The following is a 9,929-nucleotide window of genomic DNA, read 5'->3' on the forward strand; positions in this document are numbered from 1 at the left end:
ATTTAGTGCAGTCTATTCTATCCTGTAATGTACCTGACCTTCTCACCATCTGGATTTTTGTTCCTATGTGTTTACCTTTTTTTACATTGTAATTGGCTTGATCATAGCTGACCTCCCAGATTCTCTGAGTTTATTCTTATAGTTTTGTTCTGTTCTCGAGTCTTCCTTCTGTCAATTTAGTTCTGGGAGGTGCTGCAACCTATGCCAGTCTCTGATTGTTGTCTGTTTTGTTCGTTCTTAGTCCACAGAACTTCCTTTAGGATGTTTTGTAGTGCAGTGTTGGCTTTGGCAAAATCTCTTCGCTTCTGTTCATCCTGGAATGTTTTGATTACACCGTCATATTTGATTGATTGCTTTGCTGGATAAAGGATATTTGGTTGACAGTTTTTTTTTTTTCCTTCAGTGTTTTATATATCTGTCTCCCCATTGCCATCATACTTGCATGGTTTCTGCTGAGCGTTCTGAGCTTAATCTGACTTGCTTGCTTTTGTATGTAACACTTCTCTTTTCCCTAGCTACCTTCAGGATTCTCTCCGTGTCTTTGATTTTGGAGAGCTTGATTATGATATGTCTTGGTGATTTTCTTTTGGGGGTCTGTCCTTCCTGGGGTTCATTGAGCTTCTTGAATGTTTTATCTTTTCACTTTTCAGGATGTTAGGGAAATTTTCTTCCAGCAATTCTTCAGCTATTTTCTCTGTGGACTTGTGTGATTGTTTCTGTTCTGGAAAGCCAATAATTCTTAAGTTATTCCTCTTCATTTTGTCCAACATGAATCTTGGACCTTTTTCATATTTTTTTAATCCTTTTTTCTGTTTGCTCTTCTGTCTTAGTGGTATTGAGAGATTTGTCTTCCAGCTCACTAGTTGTGCCTTCCATCTCTTCTATTCTACTTCTTTGCCCTTTCAGTGTATTATCTATTTCTCGTAGTCTATTATTGATTGTTTGGACCTCTTTCTGTAGGTTTTGAATGGTTTCCAGTGATGTTTCTGTCTTATTTGTTTGTTCCTGTAGCGCTTTCCTGACTTCTTCCTTTTCTTTTTATCAACTCCATTGTAAAGTGTTTTGAAACATTTTATAATTTTTATGAATCCTTCTCAGGCATTTCCAAGGCCTGCCCTCCTTCCAGAATGTAGTCCAGGTCTACCTCTAGGTCATTTGTCTTAAACATTTTATCTCATTTCTGGACATGTGCTGATATGGTCATCTGTTTTTGCTTCTTTGACATGTTTAGTGTTTATCTGTGGCCTTAATACTTAATTGAGTGTATGTTTTGTTATTCTATATGCTTCCTGATTGCCTCTAGGTAGATGTCATCAGGATGTGGGCTTCCCTTTTCACTCTTTGTATTGCTTAACACAGAGTAACTTTCACAGGTGTTGTCTGCCTCCCTGGTGTATGGCAGTTGGTATTGGTTCTTGTCTGGATTTTGGTGTTTTATAGAGTGTGATTGTAACTTGACTATATTGTAGCAGTTACTGTCTCTTCTTGGGTAACATATAGAGAAAGAGTCCCCCAAAGGTAAAAACTGGAGCATAAAATAGCAAAAAGCAAGGGGAAAAAAAAACACCAAAAAAATCAACAGCAACAAAAAAATTATATTTGATACTGCTGTAGTCTATAATCGCAGAAAGGTAAGAGGAGGGAGAGAAGAAAGAAAGAAAAAAATCTGTAGCCTAATATGAGTATGACTTTAATGTCCTCTTTCAGCTTCTTGCCTTCAAGGCCATCTGATAGATTCCAAAATGCCACTTTTGGTTGTTATGCTATACCTCAGGATTTAATTTAATTTTAGGCCTATTTTGTTTTTAAACTCTTTACCTCTCCACACCCGTTGTTCTTGCCTTTTCCCTATTAAGAAACAGTTCAGGGCCGGTTCTTGGGCTGAGAGTATTTGTGCGCATGCGTGACAGAAGAACCCACCAGTGGTGGGGATGGGGAGTGTCCACTCACTCAGGCACCCCCTATAGTCACCAGAACGGAGGTGTGCAAACAGTGGGTGGCCAATGAACAGACAACAAAAGAAAAAAAATTAAAAAGAAAATCAGAACAAAGCAAAAACGACAGAGTATTTTGTCCACCTTTGCTCTGAGGTTCCCATGGCGTTATTCCATGGTGGATCTGCTTGCTCACCTGCTTGGTCTTGCTGTTTGGTCTCACCCTGGTTGTTGGCTCAGGGCTACTGAGCCTGGCAGATTCAAAAGTAGGAGATTTCTTACTTCTGTTACAAGTTCCACTTGCTATAAGCCTTCAAACTTGTTAAATGTTCCTACCTATGCATTTCAGAGTTTTGGAGCTCTTCCTTGAACCCACTTCGCCTGGTATTCTATGGTATTGCTGATGACGGACGGACTTCACTGCACTTCTACCCTATCCATCATCCAACCTTTCTTTTTAACCTATAATTGTTATGGCTACTTTTCACAGCCCCCAGCCCCCAAATATGCAAATTTCACCAATGATCTTTCATTTATATTAACACGGTAGTAAAGGTGGTTAAGTGAAGAAATATCATCTAGCTAGTTAAGTGAACATGAGAAAAATGACAACTGAAAGTATGTACGTAAAACATAGTTTGCTAGATGAATACCAATCATTTAACAAGGATTTTTTCCCCCTTTTGCTAGAATGAAATGCACTCTTTGCTGGAAAGATACTCAGTGAATGAAGGCTTAGTGGCTGAAATTGAAAGACTACGAGAAGAAAACAAAAGACTCCGTGCTCACTATTGAAATTTCAATGCATACCTTAATATTTTATAAATTGTGATGTTTCTAGTAATACAGAACTACCTAAAATCAGTGTTGTTTTTATGGCCTCTGGAAAATTTTGCTTTCACATAAAAGAATGATGATGGACTTTTACACAAATTGTTATTTCATCTTCTCTGACTTAAAAATGGTTTATTTTTATATGAAAAGCAATGTATAATATGTCACCTGCCTGATAGGAAAGTCCCCAAGATCTTTATTTTCTAAAAGCCTTAGCTATACACTAAGTGACCTTTTTCATAAGAAAAATGTGTGTTAAAAAGTTTGTTATATATGCTTTAAAAGCACTTTTATTAGCAGATCTATTTTTGATTGACAAATTGCCTTCCAGATTTTTTTTGGGGTTTTGACAGTTGAAGAGTTTGATATGCCTTCTATTTTTATGGAAAAGTAATTTAAAAATGGCCATTGGTGTTTCTGAGTAATTAGATAATAAAACACAGGGTTGGTTAGTAATTATTTTGTTCACTCGAAGTCAAGTATGACTATTATTTATTACTTGTACATTTGACAAGATAATTTTTGGAATTTTTAATTGCACAGATTAAACTATATGTATTGCATGTATTTTAGTGTATTGTATTTCTAACACAACTCTACTTCTACTTGAGTATTTTGTTGTTGTTGTTGAGTTTACTTTACCTTACCTGAAAATACTTTTAGGGGCTTTTAAGATTCAGCTAGAACTGTGTATATATCTGTTCATTGTCTCATAAATTAATGGTATATAATGTTCCAGTCAAAATGATTCAGCTTATAACCAGTGAGAATTTCATATTGTATACTAAATATTGCACTGTTGTTAAGTGATACAGTGGAGTTAGTTCTGACTAATAACTGATGTAGGGTTTTCCAAGGAGTGGTTGGTGGGTTTGAACCACTGACCTTGTGGTTAGCAGTCATATGCTTATTCAGTAGCACCACACCGGGACTCCAAATATTACAATATTATTGGTTATTTTTTTCTCCCAAATGTAAAGTGTAGCTTGTTTGGTATGTAATTTCTGTCATTAATGTCATCTAATTGTTTATGTGCTGTGTATACTAGTTTTGTATCACTGTCTGTAGCACAGAGCTATTTAGAAAATGATCAAAAGAACTTCAACATCTTTTCCAGTGGGTGGATGTGTGACCTCATGCTGTGACCTGCACATTAGCCAGGCTACTAGCTAGCTCCCTTACCTTCTTTGTCCCAAAGCTTTTCTCTATGTCCGTTGTGTACAGTGTCCAAATTTGACTTCTCAACTGAAAGTACTATGTAGATATATATATGTAGTGTACTAACTTTATGGGTTTCCAAAGTGATGGAAAAATTTAATGGGTATATTTAATAATTAAACATACTAATAATTACTGAAAGAAATGGAAACAAGAATACTGCTTTTCCCCAGCATTGCCCAGAGACGAAATACATTTTTATTGGAGCATAAAGGGCTTGTTAATGGGACCCTTTTCCTAGCAGATTACACAAGCATTATGACTTGTAAAACAAGTTTCCTTACATGTCATTATCAAACAGGTTTAGAAGACTTACATACTTGCATTTTACTTATATGCTGTATTCAAATCTATTGATATTTTCTTACTGTCTTTTTTCTATAAATACACATAAAATGTATCAAAAGGGGTGGGATAAATAAAACAATTTTAGTAAATTTATATGTATAAATGGGTCATTTTTATCATGACATTTAAAAGCTAAATTAAAGTATAAAGCTACATGTGGTAAAATGGAGATTTGAAATTGGATTTTTGCCTTTGGTCTAGATAAAATAATAGGTATTTGACTTAGCTTAGGAGCCCTGGTGGTGCAGTGGCTAACACATTTGGCTGCTAACCCGATGCTTGGCAGTTCAAAGCCACCAGCTGCTTCACAGGAGAAAGCTGTGGCAGTGTGCTGCTGTAAAGACTTACAGCCTTGGAAACTGTGGGGCAGTTAGTTCTAGGCTGGTCTTTAGGGGCATTATGAGTTGGAGTTGATGTCAGTGGGTTTTGTTTGATTTAGCTTCCCAGTTTAAAATTTAAAAATGGCAAAATATGTTTAATAGTTTTCAGATATTAGACATCAAGTGGCACAGGGTATTGATCTAAAACTGCTTAAAATCAGTGACAGGAACATTTTTTTTTTTTTTCCTTGAAGGGGAGGGTAGTAGTAAGGAGTTAGGGTTTAGGGCTATAGCTAGGTCTGCAATCCATATCATGTTTGGATCGTGGCTTGGACTGAGGTTAGTGTTGAGGGTAGAAGTTGGGCTAGGTCTGCAAATTAAGGCTTGATCTAATTGTACAGTGATTGTGGCTAAGTGCCGTCATGTTGATCTGACTCATAGTGACCCTGTGAGCTGTAAACCTTTGCAGGAGCAGAAAGCCTCGTCTCTCTCCTGTGGATTGGCTGGTGGGCTGGAACCTCTGACCTTGTGGTTTGCAGTCTGATGCTTATTGTGTGGAGCCACTGTGCACCGACTCCACGGCACATAACAACAACAACTGTGCACCCGAGTTTTAGGGTTCTACTTAGGCTTATTTATCTATTTGTTGAAATGTTCTTCATTTGGAAGTTCTGTAATTACATTATTCCCACTTTTTACTTTATGGGGAGTCTTTGTTGCAAAGTGGTTTCCTGTTTTCAGTTTTGTAAGGTGGTTTTACTTTGGATATTTGTATATCTGGGTAGAGTTCTGAGTGGTAGTGTCATGTGTGATAATCTCACGGTGTTACCTGCTGTTGTTGCTTCTCTGTCCAAAGAACTCCCTTTAGATTTTTGTGAGGGTAGTCTGTTTTGTTTTTTCTTAAATTATTTTCATTTCTATTTATCAGGAAATGTCCTAATTTTACCATCGTATTTGATGGGAAATCTTGCTGGGTACATGATTCTTGCTTGGCTGCTTTTCTGTCAGTTTTATATGTGTTGTGGGCTAATGCGTCAGACTGCAAAGTTGGGGTTCAAGCTCACCAGCTGCTCCTTGGAAGCCCTATACAGGGTCTCTGTGGGTCGGAATCGACTTGACGGCACTTGACAACACCAACATTGTCTTCTTGCCAGCGTGGGTTTTTTGCTGAGAAGTCAGTGCTTAGTCTTATTAGTTAGTTATAGGTAAATTTTCATTTTTCCAGGCTGCTTTAAGGACGTTTTCCTTGTCTTTGGTTTAAAAAGTTTATGTCTTGATGATTTTCTTTTGGCATTTAGAGTTTGAAATTCTTAAAAGTAGCTGGAGAGAAAAGATATTGAGGAATAAATATAGGAATCTCGTAGACAGTGTTCCAATATCTTAAAGACTCCGAAAGAGAAAACACGTAGAATTCTATACCTAATGAAACTATCTTTCAAACACACAAGTAAATAGAAACTCTTCAAACCAAGAAGTGCTGAAAGAATTCAACACAGACTACTATTAAAAGAAAATGTTAATGAATGCCTTTAATTAAGAAAATTATACCAATTAGAAATCTATATCTGCAAAGGAATAAAGAAAAGGTAAATGTGTGCTCAAATGTAAAAGACATTTTTTTTTTCTTATTGTAAATTTTATTTAAAGGGTGATGGATTATTTAAGCTAAAATAATAAAGTATCATATGGTTAGTAAATAAAAGTGAAATATGTAACTATCAACAAGATGGTGTGTGCCATGGAGTCGGAACCGACTCATAGTGACCGTGAACAGGGTTTCCGAGGCTGTAAATCTTTACCAGAGCAGAAAACCTCATCTTTCTCCCACGGAACTGCTGGTAGTTTCAAACTGCTGACCTGAAGGTTCGCAGCCCAATTTGTATCCATTACGCTACCAGAGCTCCGTATCAACAAGACTGAGGGGAATGTAAATGAATATTCACTACTGTTAGGCTCTGATGCTTAGTTTGTCTCTTAAGACTGCTTTTTGCCTGTTGTTGTTGTTGTTGTTAAGTGCCGTCAAGTCGGTTCCGACCCATAGCGACCCTGTACAGGGTTTCCGATTAGCATGCCTTATAATTTTTTATTTGAATTCTGGACATGTTATATTGGGTAAAAGGAACTGAGGTATAAAGACCTTTTGTGCTTGGTTTTATGTTTGTTGTTTTTGTGTGTGTTAATTGAGTAAAGGTTTATGTAGCAGATCATAAGTTTTACACTCAACAAAGAATCATTTATTTCATTTCAATGATTACAATCTGTTCAATTACTCACTTCCTCCCTGTGAATCTTGCTCCCTCCTAATTCCCATCCCTTCTGAATTTTGCCCTTAGGTAAATGCTGCCCTTTTGACCTTGAATGGCATGGTGTGTATTCCTCACTATGTTGTTGTCCTCTCTATGTACCTGTCTACTGCTCACCTGAAAATTGAGCCTCCAGGGTTGTCCAGCTCCAGACCTGAGGAATGACCAAGGGCCATAGTCTAAGGTTCTTTCACACACTTTCTGACAAGGAACTGTGATTTTTAAAAAAATAATTTTGAGTTTTGTCCCACTTTTTCTCATACTCTGTCTAGGACTCTCTCATGTGACACCATACAGAGCAGTTGGCAGTGGTAGCTAGACACCGTCTAGTCCTGGTCTCAGGGTTGTGGAGACTGATACTCATGTGTTCCATTAGTCCATTGGACTGACTGCTTCCAAACATCATCAATTTTCATTACTCTTACTTCCTCTGCACAGGGAGAGACCTATAGCTGCACCTTAGATGGCTGCTTATGAGCTCTTAAGGCCTCAGACATTACTCACACAGGTAGGATGTAGAACACTGTCTTTGGGGACATGGGCCTGAGACCATGGGCCTGAACCCCCAGCCCCAGCAACTCATTCTCTCCAAGGGTTTTGTGATGTCTGAGAAGTTTTCATGATTTTGCCCTGTATGCTTTACCGCATTCATGGATATGTTTCCAGCAAAGGTAAATATCCATGTGCAGATAAATTCTTGTCAAACCTTTTTATATATCTATAAGTATACTCCTACTCTCCCTCCCGCACTTGGTCAGCCTGTGTATCTATCCATTTGTCTCCTGTAGATCCCGATAATTGCAGGATTGTGTACATGGCAATACTGTATTCCCTTTGACCTTAATTCTCTCTCTTTTTTTTCCATAGCCCCTCTCCCTCCCTGAGTCTAAAGTCTCCAGCCACTCCAGCCATGTTATCATCTCTGCCTCCATCTCTGTTCGCTTTAACTCTTGCATTCCTCCCTGTGTCTCTCTTCACCGTCATCATTGTTTTGCCAACCTCCCTTTTGTTGTGTATTGTCTTGCCTGACACTGTGGGATATAGCACTGGACTGCAAGTTCAACTTGAACCACAAGGTCGACAGTTGAAGCTCACCAGCCGCTCCTTGGAAACCTTGTACAGGGTTGCTCTGAACCAGAACAAGCTCGGTGACATTAACAACAACAGTCATTTAACTTAATGATATCTATCCTCTGCAAAGCCGTTTGAACTGCAAGGTCGGCGGTTCAAGCTCACCAGTCGCTCCTCGGAAACCCTGTATAGCGTCGCTATGGGTCGGATCCGACTCGAAGGCATTTAACAACAACAACAACAACAACCCTGTAGCCTGTGGATGAAAACATTTTTCTTTTGACCTTTTACAGTGCTGGTCTCATACGATATTTGACCTTTTGGGATTGATTAATTTCATGCAGGAGTCCCAGTGTAGTGCTGTAAGTTGGTAGTTCAAACCCAACAGCCAGTCATCAGCATCACTATGAGTTGGAACTGACTCTGGCACTGAAGAGCAATTTCACTCAGCATAACGTCCTCCAGGTTCACCCATGTTATGAGATGTTTTGCAGCTTCTTTAAGTGTTCTTTAAGTGTCACATAGTATCCCATTGTGTCTATGTACCAAAGTTTGTTTATTCATTCTTGCGTTGATTGTTGTGAATTGTGCTTCCATGAACATGGTGTACATACATCTATTTGTATTGGTGCTATTATTTCTATAGGCTACTTATCAAGTAGAGGGATTGCTGAATTATATAGGTATTCCAGGGTACATATTGTACTCATGGGGAGTCTGTACACAGACCATGAGGCAACTGCTAGAGCAGAGCAAGGGAATACTAAATGGCTTAAAATCAGGAAAGGGGTATGTCAGGGTTGTATTCTTTCACCGTACTTATTCCATCTGTATGCTGAACAGATCATCCGAGAAGCTGGATTATATGAAGAAAAGCATGGCATCAGGACTTGGGGAAGACTCATTAACAACCTGCAAAATGCAGATAATACAACCTTGTTTGTTGGAAGTGAGAAGACTTAAAGTACTTAAGATAAAAGACCACTGTCTTTGGTATGGGTTGCACTTCAGTGTAAAGAAAATAAAAATCCTCACCACTAAACCAATAACATCATGATAAATGGAGAAAAGTTTGAAGTTGTCAAAGACTTTGTTTTGCTTGGCTGCACCATCAACACTCATGGAAGCAGCAGTCAAGAAATCAACGGACCAATTGGAAATCTGCACAAGACCTTTAAAGTACTAACTAATGAGTGAGAATGTCAGTTTGATGACTGACTGAGTACAACTGACTGAAGTCATTTCATTTTGAGTCACCTCATATGCATATGAAAGTTGGACCATGAATAATGAAGACCATAGAAGAATCAATACATTTGAATTATGGTGTTAGAAAAGAATATTGAAAGTACCATGGGCTGCCAGAAGAAAAGCAAACTTGTTTTGGAAGAAATATAGCTAGAAGGTGAGGATGGCGAGCTTTTGTCTCTTGTACTTTGACCATATATATTCTCAGGAGGGACCAGCTCCTGGAGAAGAACTCCTGGAATAGTGGAGTTCAACAAAAAAGAGGAAGACCCCCGTGAAACGGATTGAAACTGGTAGAAGCAGTGGACTCAAATTGAACAATTTTGAGGAGGATGCTGGCCCAAACAGTTTGATTCTCTTGTACATAGGGTTTATATGGGCTGGAACTGACTTGACTGTACCTAGCAACAATGTGTTGTCTAATGAAGTGTGTCTAGAATTTTCTTAAGGTAAGAACTTTTGAGTTATCAGTAATTTCTATTTGTATGAAGAAGATGAAGTAATTAAGAGTCTGGATTAAACCTTTTAGGCTTATGTGGTACAGTGAACTTGCTTAATATGCCTCTTCTGACATATTCTTTGTAACTCCCACCAAATGATTGGGTTGTTAAGTGCCATCGAGTCGATTCCGACCCATGGTGACATTGCATAAG

The 9,929-nt window shown here is 38.3% G+C and overlaps 1 protein-coding gene across 1 annotated transcript in view; it reads left to right on the forward strand.

The window, feature by feature from the left end:
• The window catches only part of NEDD1 (neural precursor cell expressed, developmentally down-regulated 1), a 68,446-nt gene extending 65,505 nt beyond the window's left edge, over positions 1 to 2,941 (forward strand). The window contains exon 14 of the mRNA XM_006871806.1: positions 2,625 to 2,941. Coding sequence (XP_006871868.1) covers positions 2,625 to 2,729 — 105 coding nt within the window. The 3' untranslated portion in view covers positions 2,730 to 2,941. The remainder of the gene's footprint in view (positions 1 to 2,624) is intronic.
• Positions 2,942 to 9,929: the final 6,988 nt, after the last annotated feature.

The sequence above is a fragment of the Chrysochloris asiatica genome, unplaced genomic scaffold (genome assembly GCF_000296735.1).
Source record: "Chrysochloris asiatica unplaced genomic scaffold, ChrAsi1.0 scaffold00174, whole genome shotgun sequence".
NCBI classification, from domain to species: Eukaryota; Metazoa; Chordata; class Mammalia; order Afrosoricida; family Chrysochloridae; genus Chrysochloris; species Chrysochloris asiatica.